The sequence below is a fragment of the Necator americanus genome, chromosome I (genome assembly GCF_031761385.1).
Source record: "Necator americanus strain Aroian chromosome I, whole genome shotgun sequence".
NCBI classification, from domain to species: Eukaryota; Metazoa; Nematoda; class Chromadorea; order Rhabditida; family Ancylostomatidae; genus Necator; species Necator americanus.
In genome coordinates this window covers 25,068,132-25,094,357 of record NC_087371.1, presented here as the reverse complement: position 1 = coordinate 25,094,357, position 26,226 = coordinate 25,068,132, and the positions used below count along the sequence as shown (strand labels likewise).

The 26,226-nt window shown below is 40.9% G+C and overlaps 1 protein-coding gene across 2 annotated transcripts; it reads right to left on the bottom strand.

Annotated features, from left to right (window-relative positions):
* Positions 1-1,679: 1,679 nt before the first annotated feature.
* Positions 1,680-26,069, bottom strand: RB195_006787 (uncharacterized protein; the record flags this gene model as incomplete). 2 transcript variants are annotated; one of them, XM_064180069.1, is made up of 35 exons in its annotated part: positions 1,680-1,842; positions 1,906-1,994; positions 2,422-2,505; positions 3,609-3,765; positions 4,851-4,939; positions 5,128-5,239; positions 5,314-5,387; positions 5,668-5,749; positions 6,903-6,986; positions 7,074-7,192; positions 7,255-7,404; positions 7,508-7,600; positions 9,389-9,539; positions 9,693-9,760; positions 9,832-9,963; positions 12,077-12,190; positions 12,282-12,399; positions 12,591-12,670; positions 12,768-12,851; positions 14,766-14,880; positions 14,938-15,098; positions 15,156-15,308; positions 15,390-15,531; positions 18,322-18,449; positions 19,001-19,115; positions 19,174-19,247; positions 19,317-19,406; positions 19,515-19,673; positions 19,871-20,010; positions 21,437-21,523; positions 22,943-23,063; positions 23,126-23,241; positions 25,400-25,568; positions 25,659-25,823; positions 25,905-26,069. In XM_064180069.1, 35 exons carry the CDS (start codon positions 26,067-26,069, stop codon positions 1,680-1,682), a joined length of 4,143 nt encoding a protein of 1,380 aa, XP_064036971.1. The 2 variants fall into 2 exon arrangements, with proteins under 2 accessions (XP_064036971.1, XP_064036972.1); XM_064180070.1 differs by having other exon boundaries at positions 18,971-19,115; positions 25,400-25,523.
* Positions 26,070-26,226: the final 157 nt, after the last annotated feature.

Genomic DNA, 26,226 nt, shown 5'->3' with positions numbered 1-26,226 from the left:
TCTCCCAAAAAGTAGAACCTTGGGAAAGCCGAACGTTTTTCCTGGAAGGTACTACGGAGTAACTACTGTACAAACAGATATACACAAATAAATAAATATATATACAGTGGTATATACTAAGTTGAGAGATAATTCACAAACTTTTTTTCAAATTTGAAAAATCACAAAGAGATAAAAAGCACTGGTAAGATGATCGAGCCCTTTGAGAGGAAATTTTTTCGCCCTACCAGAGAGCGTTTCGATTTCTTACCTTATTGATTTTTGCGTTTTAAAAATCTATTAGAATAGAAAAATCTATTAGAATGGAAAAACAAGTAGCCAGGACAAAACTGTTTTGATAGCCCCTTTTTTCGCATTAAATCGAGGTGTTAGAGTCAAATTTGCATGGGAACTTTGTGTTGTGCATGGAAGGAACCAACAAAGAGATGAAGTGCCTGAAAAAACAAAAATTCTTACGAGGCATCAAAAAAATTACTGAGCAGTGCGAGGAGGTCGTTAACAACAACGTTAACAAAGAGTAAACCATTGATCGCTGTGTTTTTTTTTGTTCTTGTTTTTCGTCCATTCCATTTTTTGTTTCTTAATAATTTATTCTACTTTTTTCGTTTAAAATTAATGCAAGGAAAAAAAAAACGCACATGAATTATCCCTCAACACAATATATTTTACATATACATGTACAACCCAGAACTATGCTACCCAAAAAGAAACACCTCTAAGAATTGGTTGAGCGCTTTTTGACATCTGTTCAGTTGATCGGTAACTAGTTCGAGACTTTTCCGGAGCGATTGACGGCCACAGAGCGAAACCAATCGTGGATCACGCACAACGTCTGAAGAGGACAAATTATTGTGATACTTGTTTGCTTTGTGTTCACACTCTTCCGCACCAACTCGTCTTTTTTTTTAAGAAAATTCTAAAATTTGAAGTTTTAGGTCTCAGACCTTCAACATGTCAATTTTCAAACTTCAAATTTTAGCTGAAGGAACATTGCTACATGTACTGTATCCATCATGTATTGTGTCATCCATTGTACGTTTATTTCATATTCGAAGAGTCATTTCTGCTTTTTTTTCAATTGAGGTGAAAAGAAAGCTTTACCTCCTTGTCAGCAAGAAACGGAATATTTGGAGTAGGAATTCATTTTTTTGTTACGAAGGTAGACTCCAATTTTTTTGTTCTATAGCAGTAAAGCATCAACTCAAAAATATATTGCCGCCCAAGCAGGACTTCAAGGGAACACTCTCTCGTTTCCCCGACTCTGAGAGTCTCTCTGTGATCGTCAAAGAGAAGTGGATTAAAAAGTAGTAAATAATCAGAGTCATGCAAAATGAGCTCGTTAGGTAAATTCAAGATGACACGTCTAGAAACTTAATCTTGAGCAAAATTTGCATGACGTTGGCATTGAGGTCGGCAATAGCACAGCCGGAAAGAAGTTCCGTTGTGTCCGCACCATCGGCCGATGGTTCGAAATCGCCCTAGAGTCAACCAAGTTCTTCACCATCTCCGTGGTTGATAAATTGGTAATATGCTTGCCTGGGAGATTAAAAACACTGACTTAACACATCGGCTAGCCTCCGCAAGTCATTGTACAGACTAGTTACGCATGTAAACCTCATCCCGCATCCAAGCGGATTGATTGGAAAGGCAGACACATAATCCTTCATGATTTACTGCTTTTACATATGCTCACCACTGAGGATAAGGCGGAATTCGCTATCGACTCGAGCGAAGCGACTCGCTTCCGACGGCAATGCGCCTCTACCAAAAATCGGTTCCAGATAGATCCATTTCCTTTGAATGTCGTTCATTTGTGGCAGATATTCATCTAGTTCCGAAAGCCTGTAGAGATACGAAAGGATTAATACTGCTGATCAGCTTGTGCGAGTTGCGCGCCAAACCTACCTCTTCTCCCAAATACTCGTCTTATCGCTGAATTGCACATAGAAAGGAGAGTTTTTCAGCGATTGGAGCAACGCTTGGCTATCTTTAACCTGCAAGTCAGATTCGTAGTGGTTGAGTGTACCAACTTTAGAAACATAACATTTTTATTCGGTTGGGATATAATTAAGTATGAGTCAGAGAGAAACAAAACATTTCTCCCTCATGAAAAAGAGAAGTTTTTTGTAGGTAAGCTGAGCAGGACCAGGAGTTCGGCTGGAGAGGCTTGATATGACGGCATTACTGGATTTCAATTGGCCAAAGGTATCAACGCGCAGTCGAAGTGGAACAGGATCTCGGCAAAGAAGATCTTACACACAACTTCTGTGAAATAATTGAAATTTTGTAAAAACGGGTATCCAGAGAGAGAACCCAAAAATTCGAGGATGCTAGTCTCAATATAATATCTTTAAATGAGTAGAGAGAACCTCTGGAAGAGTGCTAATGTAGGCATGGTGCGCTTAAAAACAAATCACTCACTGAGTTAATCGACTCCTTCCATTCGCGAATCACCTTCATATTGCTACCGTTGGAATGTTTGTAGTCAGAAAAAGAGAACGTCGACTAAAACAGAGACGCTTAACACATCACAACACAACTTCTCACTTAAGATAATATTTTACTGTGCCGTTGAAAACGACTTCTGTTCACTCTGCCGTACACGAGCGCAGATTCTCTTCTGATGACTTTAAAACGTCGACGTCGACGAGTTATGAAGGCAAAATCTCGGAAAGCCTCTTACAAATCTAGGAATCGAAGTCATAAGGGGCAACAATTCATCCAACGAAACTACCTTTTACACCGCCAGTATTAGCGAGATGAAATGTCATATTTTTTTTGAACTTATACGTGTGTAAGCAGTTGTATTATCACATAATTTCAAGTAGTTACGCTAGGGTCAAAACGACATGAAGCTCGGTGCAGTACCTTAACAGGCTGCGTTCGAAGCAGTACGATGATGAGTTGCGATTAGGACTACTGTGGGACCCTCGAAATAACCACCTATTGTTAAAGCTAGCGATGAACCCAAGCTGCTTACGCAGCTGCCCCAAGCTTCAGGTCATTTTGACCCGACTACATCTCCCTAAAGTAGTTCCGTTTCATCATATTTACAGGTGTAAATTGTTGTGTTGTTGGGTAAACTAACGCCTCAAATGCCTCTAATTATTCCTTCAATTGTTCGTCTAATTGTCCCTTAATTGTTTAGTTCATGAAATTGTAGGATGTATGTTGCGTTTTCGTTGCAAACTATCCACCAGAACATATCAACTAGTGAATAAAGCCTAACTATCAAAAATTTTTCCGAAGCAACTTCAACACGTGTGTTCCTCTATTGGTGCTATTAGTGGTCGACACCCGCATCTTGGCTTTTTTCATGAACGTTGAAATTTCCTAACTATATCCATTAGTTCGTGGACTCTCAGAAGGAAAAAAGAGTTCACAAAGAGCTCTAAAAACATTAAACTTTCGCTTGGAACCAAGTTGTATTGTCGTATGTTAGGCTGATTATGGGCAACACTAACCACTGTACACCACTTTGAAATCACTTCATATGAAACTAACTAATTAGCAAAGTAGTAAGCTTAATTTTTTTTGAAGAGCAGTCGTAGTAGAAAAGTGTTGTTTACTAATAAAAAAAGAGTCACTGCACAATTATGGGAACTCACCTGAGCTGCCCACATTTCAAGTTCCTGGATCGCCTCTCTTATTGTGACCTCACCCTGAGCCCTACTGTTAAGGGCCTTTAGCTCTTCCACATTGGCAACAACGGTTGGCGCCACCGCGACTAAATCGCCGAAGGTCAGTTTTTCCAAAATGGTTCCTCTGAAAAAAACGACAATTTTTTCTTTGTTCTATATTGCCGACAAAGCGAACAACTTCTTCAGAGAACAGAATTCAAAATCAAAACATCCTGCAAAATCAATCTAGTTATCCGCTTATTCTCTTGTCAGGATTCCCTGGGAGCGCACTCATAGCGGTACCTTTCCGTTCTTCAGCCTTCTTTGCTTAATTGTGATTGTACTTTTGCCCGCTGATGCAAGATGATAGAGAAAACAATTATTACGCTCCTGCCACGTACCATAGTCATGACAAAATCCCGAATTGCCATGCTCGATTAAAGGCAGCGTATCACAAAAATGAAGCGGTGCGGCCTTGCTCCATTCATCTTTCCCTAATCGTCGTGAAAGATTCCTCAGTTTCCTACGAAATCAGTTGCAACGTGTCACTCTCGTGCACGAGAGACACGCGCGACCTCATTGGTGTTCCAGCGCTTGTGAAAGGTCTCCGCGACGGCCTGTTCAAGTAAACTCATCGAACAGGCGCTGACGGAACCGGCGTGTGAATAAGGTGGCCCGTTCTAACGTATCTCGTAGGAACAAATGCTGTTCCCACGCTATTGTTTCACAATTATGGGAAGATGAAAGATGAGCGGAGCCATACTGGTCTGCGCAACCGCAGACCGCAACCGCAACGCAAACAGTGAAAGTCTAAAGTTTAGAAAATAAACTTTAGACTTTCACTGTGGTTTCCGCACCTAAAATCGTGATATATACCTTAAGAAGTAGATTGGGTCAGCTTGTGTAGACGTGGTTTACAAGAGTCAAGAAAAAATGGCGCAACCTTTCCGTCAACTGTCATATGTCCGCACCTACGCAAGGTTTCCATCTACTGGTTGAAATATTCTAAGCTCGAAAATTTCTTCTAATGTTGTCCAGAACATTTCCCACCAGTATTTTACTTTCGGTACTTCTAGAAAACGAATATAATTTTTTAAAGACAACTAATGCTCACATCCTTCAGAAATGGTTAATGAGAACTAATGCTAAATTTGAAAGTTCTAGAAAATTGCATTTTTTTCGGTTTTGCTTAAGAGAAAAATATTATCACTTTGCCATGAAGGATCTGACCTTGGTAAATGAAGCAATCTGAACATTTCTAGCCAGTGATCAGCACTGAGCACTTCACCACGGCAAAACTTGAGACAACTGCTGAATTCCTAAAAAAAAAAGGTCATTTTCCATAAACAAAGGGACTCGGCATCAGTTTAGAGAATGGATAACTTCGTTTTGCTCTTCACTTCGATTTAAAACGTTATTCGTCAAAAGCTAAAATTGAGCGATTTTTGTACAATTCCTGCGAACTAACCAGCGATCGATTTTAGGTCAAAAAAAAGAAGCACCGTACTCTAAAAGAATCAATATCCTTCAGCAATCGAATGCCCATGTGTGTCTGTTGTGATGCCTTCAATTTTTCTGACCATTTCTGTAGAAACTCATCGAAAAGGTAGGTCTTGCTTCTGAATTTAGCATTCAATTATTTAATATATTGAAGAATACATGGAAACGCATAGAAATGTAGCAGCAGACGGACCTGAATACAATCCATTCTTCATCGGTGAGGGTTTTCAAGTCAGTGTTGAATTCTTCGAATATGACCCAGTTGTTCTTAAAATAACTTAAAATAAATAGTTGTATGGATAAGAATTGAGGGTGTTGATAATTTGTAATTTTCTAAGTATTAAATCCTACTAATTGCGTATTCATGTATATTGTGTCCTAAAGAATAGCCCCTATCCTATCTAGAAAAATAGAATAGAAATGATTTTATTAAACAGTGATTCTTCAAAGAGTAACATGCACATCTAGCAGCATAGCAACTTTCTCTCACTGAATAGCAGAACATTCAGGAAACTGCATGTGCATACGTATGTATCCAAGCCAATACCTCATATTCCTGAATATCATCTCCAAGTTGTTGCAGCACAGAAAATTCCGGTTTATTGACGTCGAATTGTTCACATTCCTTCCTGCAACAGCCTGAGATTTTGAAAACAGATATCTCCCTTAAGGTACCGATAATTAGCAATCTTCAAGCTAACTAAAATTTACTAAGCACCAAAAGATTAGGTTTTTGTTAGAAACTAACATTTATTTCCATGTTCCACCTCATATTTTCTTTTCTAATACGATTCAGATATACAGAAATTTTAAATAAAACTGTTTATATGTTAAAAATTCTCGAAAAACGTTCTATTGATCCTCTTCTAGAAAGTAAAGGTCAGGGTTTTCGGCGTTAATCACCCCTCGGATACCTCAACGCATTCTCTTCAGTTCAGAAGTGTTTGAGGGTTACGAACGTGCTGGCTGGCACTGGGGCAGTTTCGAACTATGGATACGATTGTGCAGTCACAAGCGAACCTCTTACGGACTCCACTATGGACACCCGCCCGTAAAGTGTACTATACAATAATTAGATTCTTGGTCACATTTAGTATATAGTATATATATAGATATAGTTAGTTAGTTATATAGTTAAGTCATTTTAGTAGAAAAGCAAGAGGAGCGTTGAAGACAACTAAGAGATTTCATCGATGAGAATCTGCGTCAAGAATCTTCGTCATCATATGCCATGTAAACGAGATCAAAATATCGACTTCATCGATTCACTAATTTTGTTTTCACATTTCCTCTTACCCTCAGTCACGTTTTGCAGGAAGGGATTCTCCTACATGATTGATTAGAAACTGCCAATTGTTCTTCATAGTAGTATTGATCTTAAATCTGTTTACTGTTTACAGATTTTTGTTTTATTTCTGGTTAATAATGATGCAAGTCCCTAATGCAACGAGGACGCAACAGTATCCTCCAGCGTCTTTCGAGCAAAAAAACTGAAGCACTCAGACGATCCGAAGATCTATGAGAATTCACTGTTTTCAAGAAAGTCCGGATAGTCAGCCAGCTAGTCCTAGCACTGAAAAAACTTTTCTTTGGTGGTAATAGCAGAAAGGGGTTGTCCATAAGATCAGCTTGGATTTGCAAATCACTAGGTAAAAAAGTAACGTATTAATTATTATTAATTATTATTATTAAAAAGAAACGTATCAATTCTAAAAACATGCTAGGAATTTGTATGAAAACGCCGAACATTACCTAAGAAGTGGGATCATTTTAGGAACCTACTCGAGTTTTTCCTTCCTGGCAACCAACTCGTCGTATTCGAGACGTTTTTCCTTTATGAACTCTATGGCTTTCAGGAGCGATTGCCTTAAAAAAATTATCTTTGTGGCAATGATGTGTGGATTCTTAATGGATGTGTTGCTGCTCTACAGTAATTGAATCGAGTATTCGAACCGATCTCCTTGCAGGGCTTCGCTTTTGGGTTTGAACTGATTCCATCTCGCTAACAGCTTCTCCGACTCGTCATTAACGGCTTTCACTCTAGTGTCCACATTCGACTTCAACACTTCCACCTTTAAGAAAAGCTCATTTTGTGAAGTTTGCTCCCACTCCTGGCCCACGTTTGTAATTCCACCTGTTCCTTGATCATTTGTTGATGACTATCCAGCATCAATTCAAACTTTTCCCATTCCTGTGTAAGCGAGGTCATCTGATCCACTCCACTCCCGGCGACGGATCGAAGTAGTATGTGTTGTTCGTTCAGCACAGCCCAAGACGTTTTCAGCTGGATTAGATGGCAGAATTATCAAATTGCAGTGGTTTATACTAACAGACGCACAAAGAATACGGTAAAATGAAGCACAGTTCAATAGTACAGGTGATCGTACCTCTTTATTCGTTTTCCCATATTCCGTGTGCCGGGCATTTGCTTCAGCAACCTCATCAATCGATTGAGGTCGGGTACTTAGAACGCTTATGGCCTGAAGACTAATGATCCACTACCAGTTACGACCTGCTTATATTGCCGAAAGTTTTAATAATATAATAATTCGTTTTGTTATGCAAGATAAAATAATCGAAGAACTTGCGTTGCCCACTATTCAAGCGAACGGAATGTCCTTAATAATGTAGGTTACATTTCCGGGACTACCAGTAGGTGTTGGTGCAGAGACGTACTGCGATATTTGCGTTCACACTTTCCTCTTGAAACATCGCTGAGATTTTTGACCTTCTACTACGAAACGATTAGATGTACTCTAATCTGACCATCCAGTTATATGCAATAGCTCGATCGCTTTGAAAATGTTAAGCACAAACCGATTGTGTTATTTTTTAAGTTCTCAGTTTTGCATTGCTTTATTGCGGTGCGGAAAAGACGGATCATTTGTTAAATTGGCTACTTATTTTTCTTATACACACATACCCTTCACAACTTTGTAACTTCTTAGTCGCACATTGATCCATCCAGTCCACTCATCCATGAATCGTCTCACCATAAGTGTCTATCACAGTGTTCAACCTTTCTGGAACGGTTACAATTCTCAAGGATGAGAACCTGGGAGCTAAGATCCAAATAACAACTCAAAAGCGGATGTGAGGTCGCTGAAAGAGTTGTCGTACTTTTTCGTTGTCTATCATTGTTTTATTAAGTATTAAGTTCGTTACTACGGCTAACACTTTGGTGACGCCGTCTTCGTTAAAACCCGAAAATTCAGAACATTTGTAGCACATCCTCTCAAACAGCTCATCTAGAACGAGTCATCATCTAGGATCCATCTGAGCCGTAAGTGTCACATGTAATGCCCAGATTCAGATCAATGTGGTTAATCTAGCAGACAGAAAATTCTAACGGTTATATTGTTAATTGATGGATCTTATTGCGGTGTGGCTGGCAGATCTCCGGAGGCGCCTTGGTTAGACGCTGAGGATACAATATTAAATAGATAGGAGGTGTGCAGAGCCGTGACCTGGTCCTGCACGAAATCTCTGCGGATTTTGATTTACGGGCACACATGTGTGTCGCATATTAGCAGAGTATTAGCAGAGCGATTCTGTGACCCAGTGCTCCGTTAACATCACGGTAACGCAGCTATTTGAAGGCATCACCCCACAAATCTGGGGTGGTGCGGGTTTTAGGTTGTTTAGGTTTTTGTTAGGTTCGCGCGTGCATAAGGCAGACACGCTCCAATCGAACTCGTTGTGGAAAATAGCGCGCCGAAACGTTCGAAGCCGCATCATCGGGCCATTTTTTACCGCAATTAGTAAAAAATGGACGGAACCACCCTCCTCCCCATCTACACCCCGGTTAAGGCATAACCCACCTGCAAGCCGCACCACCCATTCGTGGGGTAATGCCTTTAAAGAAGGAAGGAACTATTTGAGGTCTTTTGGTTCCTGGTTTCGGAAGTAATATGTTATTGGATTATGACTTGCTCTGGATGGAGCAGTTGAGAGGATATGTTGCCAATGTTCTGACTTTCCAGGCTCTGACGAAGGCGACAACGACGAAACGTTAGCGGTGATAAGGAGTGTTAAATCCTGGCTCCTGTTTCACATTTATAATTGAAAAGATGTGACAGACGCTCGTGGTGAATGCAATATCAATGTGAATACAGTATCATTGTGAATATCAATGTGTGATTAAGAAACTATGAAATTATAAAGGGAATGTATGCGTAGAAAATAAGTAGCCAAGCTAATAACTTTTATGGCTAAAAATAACCATTCGTTTGTAGCCTGCACAAAAAAAAAACTTTCCAAAACTGTACCTGTGATAGGAACTGCTGAATAGTTTGCAGTTTTGTGTTGATGCTTAGACGAAGAGTCCATGTGAGCGTGTCGAAGAGTCGTTGAAGAAGTTCGTCTATCGCTGATTTCGCACCAACTGTGCTCACCACAATGCATTCGATTCGAATTTCGCTGAAAAACAAGACTCTCTAAGCATAACTGACCTGTGTCCATTGAGGTAAGTCTCAGTTGAATGATCATTCAATGAATCTACTGTGATTCACTCAGAAGGCTGTAGTTGAGATCTCCTGTTTTCGTTATGTCTATTTTGGTAGAATACATTACCCATTTTCGACTAGAGTTACAGAAGCGAAGATCGAGACCCCGTTGTAGAGAACGAAAATATTGAAAACCTCGAGTACTCACGAGATATTCCAGATTTTCAATATTTTGTAAACTCTTTTCTCAAACAAAACACATTTACTTGCCTTGGCAGTTTCTCTGCTTCTCTTCCCTTCGTTTTCAGAAGTTTCATTTGCGCTTCCCAATCAGCGGCCGTCGTGAGTTTTTCCTCGATGAGTTGCTCCATATCGATTTGTGCCAACACGAGCCAATCCTAAATTGTTGTGGAATTTTTTTAGTATGATAATGTGCATAACGGATGTAGTGTTTTTTAATACAGCAGAGGAATAATGGGACTGAACTGGGACTCCAGTATATCGCCTACAGTACCACAGACGTTGAATGCAGATGTTGTGCTGTCTTCTTGGTTTTTGTCGGCTGTTTGCATTTACGCACAGTATCAATTCGCCTCCATATCTACATATTTACTTTCCTTTCGCGTAAAAATTGTGTTAGGGAAAGAATATGTAAGAGGAGATCCATAACAATCTCTCGCACCAGTGCCTTGGACGGACATCAAATACGGAAGTCTCATGTACGCTACTGGAAGCCAACCAAGTAGGCTTCCACCGAAATCTTTTGGACTATTTCTAAGTCAAAGAGTATTGTTTGGCATTGTTTAAAGGCATCACCCCACGAGTCTGAGGTGGAACGGATTTCAGGTGGAGTATTCATGTACGGGATCGTAGATTATGGAGAGGAGGGTGATTCCGTCCATTTCTCGCTAATTGGCGTAAAAAACGGCCCGGAAGATGCGGCGTGTGCACACGGCTGGCGCGCTCTAATCGAAAACTCATTGTGGGAAATAGCGCGCCGGAATATCTTTAGGGCCGTTTTTTACGGGAATTAGAAAAAAAATGGACGGGATCACCCCTCTCTCCGTAACCTACGATCCCGTATACGAATTCTCCACTTGGAATCCGTACCACCTCAGATTCGTGGGACGATGCCTTTAACGGCAGGATACCACGAATCTAACGTGGTGAGCGAATCTTAGCCAAAAGCCAGGGATGGAATTATAGATTGCAGGATCATGGGTGCTCACCTCTCCTTGATCGTCCTAAAAAATCGGCGGGGGGACCGCTTGAGTTCCTACGAGGAACGTTAGAACCCTGCTCTATGTATAGTCGGGTCAAAACGACATGAAGCACAGACAGCTGCGTAAACGGCTGCGAAGCGGCGCGGTGGAGCGTAGCTGTTGGGATCGTGTGAGGATCCTGGCTACCGCCACTCATCTTTGCAGTTCGCTATGGTCCCTACTCGATTGCAACCGCTGTCTCCTACAGCACTGCTTCGAGCGCACCCGTTTACGCAACTGTCCGTGCTTCATGTCGTTTTTACACGACTATGTACGTTCTGTTCCCCTCAGCAAGCTTTTCTGATGCGGCGCGTTTACAAAAATGGGAGCGCTGCAACTAAAATCGTCATGAAAAACGGAGTCTTTCACGCCGTATTTTTACTACTATTAAGGGCACATGAGCGGAACAACTCGTGATCCCGCAATCTACGACCCCGTATAGAGTTCGTCAATCGTAAATCCATGCAACGTAAGATTTGTGGGTTGATGCCCTTAAGGAATGCAATTTTAAAAAAGTAACCCACTGATTCTAAGAGTTGGCGTAGCAATTGAATATCAGAAATGAGGACAGTATTCGTCTTTGTTATTATACATGCTTTTCAGTAATATACAACATTCGATGCATTCAAAATAATTCTTTGAAAGTTGCTTGCAATCACGAATTTGCGCTCGATTTCCTTGAGTATCTACAGATGAGGCGGTTCTTGTGCGTTCACACCACGAGAAGTCACTCTGACACAGTTTTGTTGTCTCAGCCTCTTAAATGTTATGGGCCCAGAGGAACTACCGCTTTCTGCGTGATTTCGTCAAAATCTCTGGCCTTGACGTGGATTTCACTTCTCTGCATGAGCAGAACTGCATTGAAATTAATGGAATGATATTCCAGATATCCACGGGGTTCTCTCCGCCTAAAGTGAAGGATAAGATGGATAAAGTGGCTGGCGTTAATGAGTCCGCCTGAGATGCGCCACCACGTTCACTTCAATTCAGAACCATCGGAAATTTACGAATTGCGATCTGCGTCTGCACAATGACTTTAGAGGGCTAGCCGATGTATGAAGACGAGTGTTTTTATCCTCTCAGATAAGTCTGCCATCAATTTATCGACTTTATTGACTTTTTATCGATTTATGAAAGGCTTGCCTGGCAGTAGGGCAAAATTGAACCTCGGATCAATCATGCTTTATTTATATACTTCACTAAAGTAACACTACCAAATCACAGTAATGGATCATTTAAGCGAACTCACTGCAAACTGTGAATCCACATTTTCGACTGCTTTTAAAAGTTCTTCCGCCTTTTCATAGATACTTGGGAAGCGACTAGCATTCTTTCCCAACATCGTTGAAAAGAACTTTCCTGCCTTAAAATAAAATCCCGATTGTTAAACGTATATCAACTAAAAGTGCTGAGTTTGACGGTGATGACGGCTGCTAGAAATAGAAGCTGTGCACCTGTTCGCCTTCAATGACACCTTTGAACTTCTCTGGTATGCTGAGGAGTTTGCGCATTTCTTTATAGTACTTTACACGGATTTCTTCAATTGGAGGGCGAAGCTGTAGTTTTTGCTGTCTGAAAAAAATAATATACATTTATAAATTTGTTTAATCTAAGCATAGGTTCACTAGGTAGAAGGGAAAACAGGATAAATACCTTCAAATCATAATTTCTTTTCAACAATGGAATAAGAGAAGAAAATCAAATTAATTATTTAAATCGAGCGCAGATGCATTTGAAAAAAAAATGAGCTAAAAATAACTTACATAAAAATCAGCTGAGTGTGAATCAGTGGTATCTGCGCATGTAGACTTTCAATTCCCCATTGATACTGTAGCTGTAAGGCCTACAAAAAAGAACCCCGTCTGAGTGAATAAGAAGCAATCTCTTCCGATAAGAAAACATTTTTTGTCATTAATCCACTTTTCATACTGTAAACAAACCTTGTAAAGCTGCCAGTTCCAATGAATCTGCCAAGGACGAAGACTCGCTTTTGAGGCGCCATGGACGAGTTCCTCTTCGGAAATCTGCGGAAGAAAAGACCGTGCTGATTTATACATGTTCATAAATCTATATAGAATGACCCGTGTTAGGCATAGATCAATAGGTCTAGATAAAGATCAATGGATCTCCGAAAGAGACTTATACGAGACTGCAGAAGAAGTTTTCCTTCTAGGAAGCGTTTTCTTAAACAACCAGTTCCATTGGAAAAATAAAAAACGTGTTTTCAGATATTCAGATGGATCAGAAGCCAGCCCGCGAGAGAAAAAGTCAGGTGTGTTGTAAATGACTCAGAGGGATGGTGGCGTAGCCTCGTACTTTCGGCTGTGGGAAATCAAACCGAAAAAGTGGAAAATCAAACCGGTTTAACGCTAATTATGAGTTGACGCATAACTTTCTAGCATTCATGATACAGTTTAGGGCACGCGCAGCTCAGAAAAAAGTTCCTCCTCTAGAAGCAAAAAACGTAACAATGAACGGGAAGCAAAGGTATCCATTTTTCTGTCAGTCGAGAACCACGACATTCTACAGTCTACATTCTTTAGCAAATCCATGCGTATACGTTATCAGTCATAAAATAAAAATATAGTAAAATCGTTGGGTTCATGGGATTCTACGAAGTGTCGGATTTGTAAATTCCGGCTCCCAAGTTTGTGTATTCGTAATTACAAGACTCTTGTGATTATTATGTTCATCACACGCCACAGACAATAGCTTCTTTCTTCAGGTATGAAGTGAGGCTTCATCCGGTCTCACTGACCCCATGAACTGATACGTATGTATCACTAATGAACCCATTCAATTATATGGTTGAAAGAAGTCATAAAGAACTTCTGTTTTCCTTTTCTATACATTTACTGCGATGAAGACTTCTTGTGATTGTGACGTATTGAGTTCCTCTACTAACTCTCGTTATTTGACGCGGATATTCTTCCAATATCGACTTCGAAATACATCATCATCGAAATCTGAAGGGCCCTCACTTGCTTCGTCTTCCAAGGTCACATCTCTAGAACGGAAGTTGACAAACCAATTTCCAACCGCTCTACCGGTCATCTTGCCCTCACCACGCATACTGCATATTTTTTGAGCTGTGGTCACAGTACTATTGCCTTCTTTAAGCTCCCAAAGCATCACATGATGTAAGTGCATTTTTTGATTCTTCATTTTCAAGGAGAATAAAGAAAAATTAAACGTAACGTGCACAACACTAGCCTAAAGACTAACCGAAGTTCTGCCTGCGTATAAACGATAAAAATTGGATAAAATTTATTTGGGGTGAGGGCGGGCACTCAGTGGTCCCTTTATTTCTGCAAGTAAATAACAATACTATGGTCAAAACTAAATGAAACACGTACGCAATTGCGTACGCGGCTTGTCTCGATGCGCTTCGGTTGAACGCAGTGGCTAGGAGCGTGGTGAAACCCTTGCTGGCAGCACCTATCGCTGCAGTTTGCGAGGGTCCCACCTCGGCTCCAACTGCTGCCTTCACCGCGCCGTTTCGAGCGCGTACGCAAATGCACCGCAACTACACTCGTGTTGTGTTTCATTCGTTTTTACCCGACTATAACTTCTAACCGCTCTACCGGTCATCTTTCCTTCACCATCACTTAGTCGGCTCCCCAACACCTAAGCCTTAGTCTTAGAGGATCTATGACATTTAAGCCAAAGTTACTAAGAGAAAAAGTGACAAAGAGCGTCCAGAAATAAGGGCTCCAAGTGCCCCCACGCCTCCTCTCCCAACTACATTTCCCATGATAATCCCTTGTTTGGCAACCCATTGTTTCTGTAAGCAATAACAATAGGTACCATGTACCTGGGCCGTAGTTATTTATGACTCAATATAATGAGTAACCTATGTAACATTGATGGTCGTCCTATGTAACATTGGAAATTGCTACTACACTGATGTCACTGACGCTAGGAGTTCTTAAACCTACCTTGGATCGAATCTTCACAAGGATTTCCTTCCATTTGTTCACCTCTTTGAGCACGTCCAAGTTTATCAGTTCCATCACCATATGGGCTATCTCCGTATGGGCATTACGTAGACGCCTGCAAAAGCGGAACGCATCTAAAGAGGAACGTTACCTGCAGCGCGAACTTCTTCACCTGTTGTGGTTCGAGAGCTTATCGGATGCAGTTTGCAGTGTCGCTATGAATGCTTCCAGTTCTTTCGGATCTTCCCATGTGACACGAGAAATAGCGCTCTCTTCGTTTTTTCGTGGAATGACAAGCTTTTCAAAGGCTATGGCTTCATCTAGCAAAAGAGCCTAAATCAACAAACGTTAAAGAAGTGTACACGAATGTTCGAAGTTTTGCGGATAGACCTGTTGACAGGGCAGCATTTGCTGGTCGATAGTATTATAGAAGTGAGCGATTTGCTTGAGGACGACACCGAATCTGAAGAATTTCTCTCCCTGATTTACGCAATTGATGATCTTCGATGGAATTTTCAGACCAAGGCTGGCAAGTTGACGAACCTAAAGCCTTGATCCTTTCTAAATACACCTGGAGAATAAAATTTCAAGAAATTTTTCAAAGTAACAGTCTGCTGACAGAACCTCTTTTAGTAACCTGATGAGACGATCACTGTAGTTGACATTGAGAGTGCCTCTTTTCTGTTCTAGCACCATAATTTTTCCTTTCGTTTCCAGTGCGATGGAATCAGTTGGATCATCGATGGCTTGTATTGTTTCGCGACACCTTAGAAACATACACCTTGCATTGAGTTCACACTTTTGTTTGTACGATGTAAAAAAAAAGTTTTTTGCATACATTCATGCAGCATAATAAATGAAAACCCTTCGTAGTTTCCCAGTTTTATAAAGCATGTTTCCCTTTGAACTGGGTCTTTTCTTGCTTACCCCCTTTAGCACTGTCTTACAGGAAATTTTCTGCTCTGTGGTTTTCAGGAGTACAGAAATTTCACTTCAACGAATTTTGTTTTTGATATAATGGAACCTTTTTTGCTTTTATAACTATGCCCGAAAAAGGGAATTCATTCTTTCAGACCAAAAGATAATATTTAAAAAAAATAAATTTTTAAAATTTTTAAGTTCGCCAAATTTTGAACGAATGGCTGGAAACTTCTTGTTCTTGTCATTTTGGAAGAAGAAGCTCGACGGAATAATTTCTTCCGAAACCATTTTCAATGGGATCAGCATCTGTTCAAACTGTTTTCACATTGTAAAAACAAAGTCTGAAACAGTCTTCATGGCTAGTCGCCTTGGTTCAAAACCAAAAACGTTTTCAGCACCAATCGCTTCTCATCGGTCGCCTTTCCGTCCGATGTCTGAGACGGCCAACATGTAAGGAACTGAGGTAGTCTTTATGTTGAAGCGGCAGAAAGAGTTTTTCTCTACACTAAGCAGACCAGCCTTTGCGAAATTAGCTTTCACGCTGACCTATGTCAATCAAGGAACCACGTTGCGACATTTTGTCAACACGGTGGAGAATGGCAGTGTTTTACTCTTAGCTCCTGTTTCCGAGAAATCGGAAATGTCGGGATGCCTAACTTCTTCTTACTTTGAGGGGCTCTGCCAGAGGACGTCCTCCGCGGTAAAACTTCGTTGCCCAGAGTCACCTCCACGGCAACATGAGGAAATGAATCTTGTGAAGGAATGACCACATCGTCATCAGTAGAAGGTTTTGCTTGATGGATGTGATTCTTGTACCAAAATTTTACATGGGATCGGACCCTTCCCTGGAAGATTGTCCTTTTCACGGAATGGAGAAAAAGCCGCTACGTTCATAAAGCGAAGTCTCTAAACAACATCGACGACCCAAAGTTTCGGTTTACGGAAGATCTTTTTGAGTGTGTAAGGAAAGACGAAAATTTTAAACGCCATAATAAAAGACTTTGCAGAGAAGCTATAAAGAACCTCAAAGAGAAGAAAAGCAGTATAGGCTGAAGCTGTAAAGGCGAAAAAAAGCATCCTTCGTAAATCTTCGACCTCGTAAATCATGAAACAGAAATCTCTGGAGCCCAGATGGAACAATTACAGTATTGAAAATGGAAATGGAAGAGGTCGTTTCACAAATTACACACAGCTACAGCTATGTCCACCTGTCTCCTCACCATCTAAAAAAAGACGGTCATATCATCGTTCGTTCCAACGACAACGAGCGACTGGATTTCAGGAGTCATCAAACGCGCTACAGGAAGGCCGCCAAGTCGCCTGTCCACGAAGTTCTTCGAGGGAAGATACGGTAATTTTTGTGTCACCCGCTAAATGAGAAGCCAACAGGCAGCCTTTGCATGCGATCGAGCAAATGGACAAAAAGGTGATCAAGATGATGGCGATTTTGTGTCAACATAATTTCTTGAAGTTCTCTTCTCTGGCCTAACAACACACACTCACAGTTTGAGGGAGCGATTGGTCTTTTATTGTTTCTATCACTATTGTTTGTTTCTGTTTTGATGGAGTTTACAGAGAATTTTCTCTTTTATAATCCCCTGTCTTAATATGCTTTCTTTATTTATTTGCTAATGTGATCCTGAAAATTCCTAGAAAATTTCTGACAAAGGAAAAATTGGGCGCAGACGACATGGAATTCAACCATATCTAGTTCACCGATATAAGACAGTATTAATTATAATGGAATTTAAATTTGGAACAAATACAAACTCGTATTTATGGTCAGCAGCTCGGATAATCATTCTTCGCATGTTTTTCAAGATATTAGGGCCTCGAGATTAGATGAGAAAATCGAAGAAGTCGATCTTAACGGTTGCGGGAATGTTTCGGTTAAAGGCAGCATACCACGAATCTGAGGTGGTGTGGATGTCAGGTGGAGTATTTGTACAGGGGATAGTAGATTATGGAGAGGGGTGTGATTCCGTCCATTTCTTCCTAACTGCCGTAAAAAACGGCTCGGAGGCACAAGGCTGGCGCGTTCCAATCGAACTCTTTGTGGAAAATAGTGGGCCGGAACGCTCTAAGCACTATCTTCCGGGCCGTTTTCTAGAGCAATTAGGAAGAAATGGATGGAATCACCTTTATCTCAATAGTCTACGATCCCGTACACGAATACTCCACCGGAAATCCGTACCACTCCAGATTCATTGGGTGATGCCTTTAATACCCCATACGCGTGCAACGTCTCCAAAGGTGTTCAGATTTTCTAGTGGAGAAATGTTACCACTCCGCTGGGGTCCAAAGGCTGGAGTGTTACCAATTTCCTTACTGGTTAATTTAGCTCCACTATAAGTGGTGAAATACACACAGAGGCTGGCCACCGTAAGTCATTGTATAGGCCAACTTACGTTCAAAAAACCCCAACGATTACGAATTGCAGTAAAACGCGTTGGCGCATCCCAAGCGGAATGGTGCGGCGCAGACTTTGTCGTTTATAAGTAGTGGAACACCTCTGCTTTTATATTGAAAAAACTTTGGTAACAATTCGAATTTTCAGACTGGTGAATTGTTTGTCCACGAATTAGTGGAAATATTAAGAAATCAAAAGTAGCAGTTTTCTGGCACTTGCACTCACCACTGGTCATAACATTCCTGCTCCGATTGTTTCAATTTCTCCATAAATGACTTAATCCTGGTGTCCAATGTGGCGTAGCCGGAAAGGTCGTCCAATAGCGCTGAGCACAATGATTGTGTATGTGCGAGCTGAGCAAGATCGGTAATCAAATGGAAGCTATGTGAATAGTTAGGAAGTTGCAATGGGATTTGAATAATGTTTCAGTTCCTTTTATTGCACATTAGTTTTATTGTCTCCGACAATGGAAAACTAGCTCAGAAAAAGGGACTAAATGGGACATAGGAGAAATTTTCCTCAATAAAAAAGTGCAGAATAAAGAAGGGTCATGTCTCGAAGTGTCAAAACATCACACCTCTTCGCTAGCAATACCTAAGTGTTTATCTGGATGCTCACTTATAAAGGCAACCTATCATGAAAGGGTTTAATTGATCAGTATTAGCTTAATTACGCTCAATTTCCTCTAGTAATCCGGAAAAGGTGTGTGACACAGCACTGGGTAATCCCAACGATGCAAAATATTGCGGTTGAAAGAATGCGAACAATCCGCGAAGCGCACACCGATTTGCTTTTTCAATTCAAATTTATTTATTTAACTTTATTCATTTTTTGAGTTTAATTAATTTTTTATTTTTTTTAAGAAAGAGACAACCTTGTTGGTTTGCTGGCGGATCCACACCACCTTAGCTGCTATTTCTGTAAGAAATCGGCCTTGCTCATTGTAATTGCTTATGCGATTATCAGTCTCCTTTTCCTTATCGATTATTTTTCCGACCATTTGAGTAAGTAATGTTTCTCTGTAATAAGTCAACTATGTAGTTTCGGCAATTAATATGTCACCACCAAATTCCTAACCTTTCCGCCTGCAGTTTCTCCTTGATTGTTGTCCGGCATAGGAAATTTCTGAACTTTTCCAGGTCCGCTGTCAGCTGAAATTGACTTCAAAATATTTTCTTTTGTGATTTCTTGAATGAGTGAAAAGAAAGACGCGAACGAACGTGATTGTTTTCTAGTTTACTGGGGTGTAAACGGTTTTTAAGCACAGGTATCGTACGGTCAATGATAGGATCCAGCGCTCTTTCAGCCATCTGCAATCAGCGTTAATTAGCTATGCCCATTAATTACGTTTGGCATAGTTTGATGAAAGTTTCATAAGCTTCATCAATACCATGCCTTTACGGTAGAAGAGACCCTACCAGAACTCGTGATCTCCAATTGTGCTCTGTAAACGGATTATACGTTAAGATGGCTGTATTCCTCATTGTTTCTTCCAGTATTTTTTCCACATCCGCTTCGACTCCTCGCTCATTCAGCAACAGCGCTATTTGCGGACCGAGTTGCTTTAGTGAGAGCACCTATACAAACAAGTACTAGACAGTATTTCATGTTTGTGTACCGGATAAGGGATAAAAAGTTGGGAAAATCTTATATGTACTATCTATACTCTTATATATATATCTTACTATACTATCTTATACTCTTATAAAAATCTTAGGTAAGGAAGTAGCAAGTTACAATCGTCGCCGCAAAAAATACTGTAAAATATCACTACCTCTTCAAGTCTTTTTTTGAATCCCTGTAAGTACTTCATGTCCACTGCATCGCCTTGCCATGCTCCTTCTATCTGCCGCTTCCATGTCTGTCCAGTCATTAGTTGAACAGAAAAGTCCCACTGATTACAAGCTGCGATTCCTGAAGAAGCTAAGTCTGCTCATACAGATTATTATCGCTTATAGTGGAGGGGTGATCACTCTGCGATCACTTGCTCCCAGTAGAACTACATATTATTCCATTTCTTTTCAAAAGCTTTATTCTCGAAAACCTTTTTGAAGGAAGCGTATCACAAAATTGACGTGTTATGTAAACCTCGGGGAAAACGTAGAGTTTTCATAAATTCACTTATGATCAAGACGTTTAATGTTACGAGTTACAGTACAATATATTCTTAGATCTGACATTTCCTTTAGACATCTTCGTACATAATTCAAATGTACCCCCCTAATAGATTTTGCTACGAGCCTTTCTTTTCTCTCAAAAATCGGATTCATGCAGAAAAAAAATCGAAAAGAAAACAGAAATTAAGTCCAGTGTAGTAGGTTCGAATGTTTTGTTTGCTTAAGTTTAATGTCCTTGTTATAACCTTACATACGTTAGCTGAATATTGAAAATATTTTATAAAAGAACTTTAGCAAAGGCGTCTTCGAAATAATCAAAGAGCGAGAGATGAGCAAAAATGAAGGTCTGCAGGTCTCGATTTGTGGATGACTAGAGTTAATAAGAAGAATCCGAGCATCGCGACTAATCTCGGAATTACTGCTAGCTGCAAGAGTTCAGCATTGTGATTCCAGGTCAACGCATCAATAGTGATTTTTATTAAAAATTAAGTACAACTACTAGAATAAAATACCGTCATAATCAACGATTAAAGTAAGGCATCTGGCAGAAATCTTGAACTCTGGAGAGAGATCGTATTGTCAAATACTTTTATCCCTATTGATACTATTGATAGCGAATAGATTTTCTAAGTAAAAGTACGACTTTAAGTGATCGTTTATCCTCAGCACCATACCACGAAACCGACAATTTTGGGGTCTCTTTACGGGAAGATAGGGTTAAGGCTTATGAGTGCCATCACGCTCATTTTCTCTGATTTAGCCAGAAAGAGGGCGCGGGAAGCAATCCAATTGCACTGAGTTCCATTACGAGACATTAAGCAACGCAGAACGTCTGCGGAAGCAGGCGTAGGTGCCGTGACTGCGAGGTAGCGGATAACCAACGCGCTACTGACGCTATCTGTCCCACTCGCCCGTAAACGGAGCGTTTCCAAGACGTTTTACGTTGTTTGGTGTCTTGTAGGGGAATTCGGCGCGACAACGTTGCTTTCCTCGTCGTTTTTCTGGATAATTACTTGGAGTTAAGCGCGATCGCGCTCATACTCGTGAAGAACACCTCTGGCCTATCTATTCGTGCAGAGATCTCAATGCCCTTAGAGGTACTGGCTCATTGTGCATTGCTTTGGAGAGCGTCAAAACTTTTCGGTGAGCACACCAGTAAAGCACTTCTCACAAGCTCTGCTCTATCGTTGGCAAATTTTATGAATTAGAGAGGAATTACTGACCAGCATTCAATTGCTCCACCACATTTGCATTCTTCCAGAGACTTTCTGTCTCTATTTTGGAGGACATTTGTTCGCAAAGAAATGAACCTGAAATAAATAAATGTCAAAAACCAACTAGTTTTGCTTTGACAAGAATTAACATTATCACGTTGTTTCTCCTTGCGTAAGAAAATTTGAGTTAAGTGCTTTCCGCTGAGGATTCTATAACTTCACCTAATGGTTGAAACATATTACTCAAAATCGTGAATTTAAAGGGACGTAGATAGGTCAGATAAAAGGTTCCATGAGATTTTCTATTACAAAAGAATTGATTCAGGAAATAAACTGCAAGTATCGAAAGTGCAGAATTTGTTCATTTTATCTCAATAATAGCACAGTAGGACGCTGTGATCTTAGAAACATCACTGGAGAGGATTTTTCAAGTCGGCCCCTCTCAATAGATGGAGTTCGGAATGTAGTTAGCGACAACTTACGGATGTGAAGTTTCAAAGCACGATAAAAAGTCAGAGAGCTCAACGATTCGATAAGAATACATTAGAGATTAATATTTTTCTAGGGAGTAACTGAACTACTCGTAATCAGAACGATCCGAACAGGGAACGCTTCTTCAAATTCTGGAAGAAAATGGTGGAAATCAACAAACTGATACTACGATGTACTGGGTTACTTGGATGGATGGTATGAATAGTTCTAGGATTCATAGTCGCAAGAACTTCTGTAGGTAAGGTTTCAATGAGTTATTGAAAGAGGAAAAAAAGAAGGGAATCAATAATTGTGGAGTCGTGCAAAATGTGAATTATCGTATTCGTAATCAGCATATGTGACAATCAATTATAGCAGGGCCACAAAGGCATGAGGCACTGTGCAGTTGCGTAAGCGGCTGCGCTCGAAGCCCTGCGGCGGAGTGTTGCGGTTAGAATACAGGGAGGACCGTTGCTGACACCATTTCTTGGCGCAGTTCGCGACGATCCCGCCTCAGTAGCAACCGCTGCCTCCACCGCCCGTCTTCGAGCGCAGCCGCCTACGCAGCTGCAACGTGCTTCATATCGCTTTGAAGCTAGTATGAGCTAGGTTTCGCTCTACTCACATACTCTCTACTTGCCCATGGGATCTTGCCTCGGACAGATACACGGAGGTTGAATAATTGCAGTACATTAGTTTTTTAGTACAATAGTTTTTTAGTACAATCAGAGCAACATATACTCAATCTCGGAAAAAATGTAGTTTGGGGGAGAAGAGGAGACACTCAGTGGCGACACTCTAACTTTCTTTTTTTCTCTCAGTAACTTTAATTTACATAAGCATTGGTCTTAGATCCTCTAAGACCAATGCTTAGGCCTTAGGGCTGCGATTGGTTTGATTATTTAAGTGGAGAAATAAGGGAGCCACTGAGTGCTCATTTCCCGCCCCCAACTACGTTTTAAACCTCAATCTCTTTTCATTTCTCTATCAGTTCACTTAACTGGAACTGATCACCTGATTCTAATATGTTCCATACAGGCTCACCCATGCATTGGAGAAGGGACCGCATTCTACTTTCGGGGTAAGGCGGCTGACTGTTCCAGAGCGCATCGCATGAATCTTCGAATGCTTCAACAAGCCCGACAAGTTCATCAATTGAACGATCCTAAAATTTGTAGCGACGCCCGAAATGAGTGAGAACTGAAGATTACCTCCTGTTCAACCCACTTGTATAGTATCAACAACAATCTGCAACGGTTCGAAAGCTTCGTTGTATTGTTGCGCAGTTGTTCCGCTACGTGTTTTCCACAAACGTATCTCGTCTGGTACAGATATTACACCACCTGGAATTCATTCAATTTCAGAATGGTTTCTTGATATATGAATGTGCTCATAAAATCCAGTCATTATTAACAACTTCCGGCTGTATGTGGGGCAGTGTATATCGGATCTGGAAAAACTGCTATCTGGAAAAAAAGAATTTAAGCAAAAGAACACGCTTCGCAAAATATGGAACGGCGACTAATGGATTTAGAGTGTATGATCTCTTGCTGACGGGCTGGCGGTATGTTCAGAGAGTCACACCACTGCGAAGATGAGGAGAGCAGCCTAAGACAGAAACATCTGTTCAAAGATGTCTAGAAGAGACTTTGTTTTTTTTTCAGTTAAGGAGGAGTTAATACAAGAGTTTTTACGCATTTATAATTCCATGATCTATCCACTAGAAATAATTTACAATCACCATTTTTTTCAAGAAGAGTTATACTCTGTCTTCTGAATATTGGATTGGCTACCTGTTTTTTTTACCCGCTCACACCACTTACAATTTCTTAAGCACAGAGTGATGATCACCCGTCGATGTATTCACCATAAGTGTCTTTCACAGTTTTCCGTCTATCTGGGAGGAAAGAACGGAACTTTTTTTTGCTTTAGGGAATACTAAACTCCCCGAACAAGTGGTAGTCTGATGGGGCGTGATCTAAATCGGATGGGAACCATTTCCTGACCCATGGTTTTAAACTGGCGGCAAGTAGCCGAAGCTCATACCGCATGAGCGATTGATTTCGGTCAGCCTGAGGCACCCATTTCGAACCACAGAACCCTCCAGTAATCTAGAGTGTGTGCGTGAACATGGAGTGCTTAGCAACGCCAAATTATGTAGCCTTCGTCCTCGTCGTAATGTTCGAGAACTGCTTCAAGAAACTGCGCAAATAGTCGTCGGTGTTGGTGTGTGGCAAGTTGTCGATAGAGAAGTTCCCTCGTCGAAGAGTGAAGCGGCGAATAAAAACATAAAAATAAAAGAGATAAAAAATCATAAACCTCCTGAGCTTCTAGAACAATATGGGTTTTGCCAGAACCCTCAGGAAAAAGACGCGTTCTAGATTTCAAACGTGAGTGTCTTTTAAAATGTAGAAAACATAAGTTCCCAACCTAATATACATGGTACTCCTGAAAAGCGCAAAAAAGAACAGAGCCATAAAACGAAGCAATTCAGGTCTTTGAACTGTTGTGCAGAAGTACCAATACCACCTTTTCTACTAGGCGACTTTTTCTAGCCCATCGACCTTGCAGAAGGACCTTCAGAAATGGGAGGTAAGGTTATTGCGTAGCGTCGCGGGTTATCTATCTAATCACCTGTCAGTTACGTGAGGCTGAGTACATTGGCGAAACAGAAAGACCGCCATGTACCCGCGTCAAGGAGCACCTGGACGGACTCGTAAAGTCAAAAACATCAACCCCTTTAGGCGCTCATCACAGACAGTGCACCTGAGTGTCATGACAACACCCTCTCTCAAGATAGCTGTAGAATCGGACGTTCTGGCGCGAAAAACATTGGAAGCGTTTTATATCACGGCCAAAAGTCCAATCATGAATCGTAAAGAAGAGTGCATCGCTGTGACCAACGAGCTGGCGTCATATCAAGACCTTTGCTGGTTTTGACCTACGGGGTCAGAGGCGGGGGCATGGTTACTAGTTACTACTCAACTCGACGCAACTGTAACAACTGGTGGTCCGCTAACATCACGATTTCGTGGCTATCAAGGTGAACGCTGGTCTGCTTTTCTGACGTTGCTTTCAAATATTTTGTTTGCTAAATCTTATCTTGTGGGATGACGAGGCGTTTGAGAGAGTAGGTTACACGTGTCTTTGATTTTCCAGGCTCTGAAGAAGGCGACGATGCCGAAACGTTAGCCAAAATAAAGATAAATAACAATCTTGGATCTGCTCAAAAAGTAGTACACAATCGAACTCTACGATGCCAAGGTTCAAAGAAGGTCGAACTTGGGACTGACCCTCAGAAAGTTTGGTAAAGGTGTTTGATCCTTCCTTTTGGTAACAACATAAACTGTACTTTCATTGCTACCCCAGGCGGCAAACCTTTACCACCGTGCTCAGAAGGGTCCCCGTAACTGCCTCTCGAAGAAAAGAGAACAGTGCTGTCGGTTCTAGTACAAACGTAAAAAAAATCTTCATGGGGTCTAAAAAATTTTCTGATCTCACCTTCATTCTCACTTTTCCCACCATCGACTGTCGCTAGAAGATTTTCTTCTAGTTCGTTTACCAGGGATAACAAGTGTTTGTTGGTGGTTGTTTGCAGGGAATCTGAGATGTCTTTGCTGAATACCTGCAACAAATCGTGTCTGTTTGGAGGTAAATCTGCTCCAAAGCGCTTAAGAAAAGTAGGATATCAACAGAATCCGTTCAAAGGAGTTCAAGCAATACTAGAAAAAGTCAGGAAAAACAAAATAACAATGCTTACGTTTTGAACACTTTTCAGGAACGCCTCTTTTGACGTTCCACTCATGGACATAACGTTCACTGCTGTCTTGTAATTGTCAACAGTTAATGGAATTGGCCGAACCTTGTAGAATACCACCTTCGGAAGAGCACCAGATTTCATTTCATTTGAAAGTTCGATACCTTTCTAAACCATCACTATTAATAACAGTCTAAATTGAATTTTGCTGAAGTCAAGTAGATGTTCAAAGATCCGATTACTCCATACCTGGTCAGTGAGGGCTACGCTTAGGACTGTGCCACTGCTGTCGCAAAATGTGTCTATAGCTTGAAGTCGACGCAGTTTCTCCTCAACAATGTTAATTCCAAGAATATGACTGGCCACACGCAGCAGATAATTTCTGCGCACATCCTTTTGCTCCTCTTTAGACATTTGCACTTGAAACTGAAATAGAAGCATAGTTCGAGGCTCTTCTCGTACCAGGAAATGATTGGGTCGTGAAAAAAGCGCGAATGGTCTGTGTATCGAGTATCCCGAACCGAGAACGCTTGTTGTTAGCATAGTCAAACTCTTCTACAAACCGTAAAAC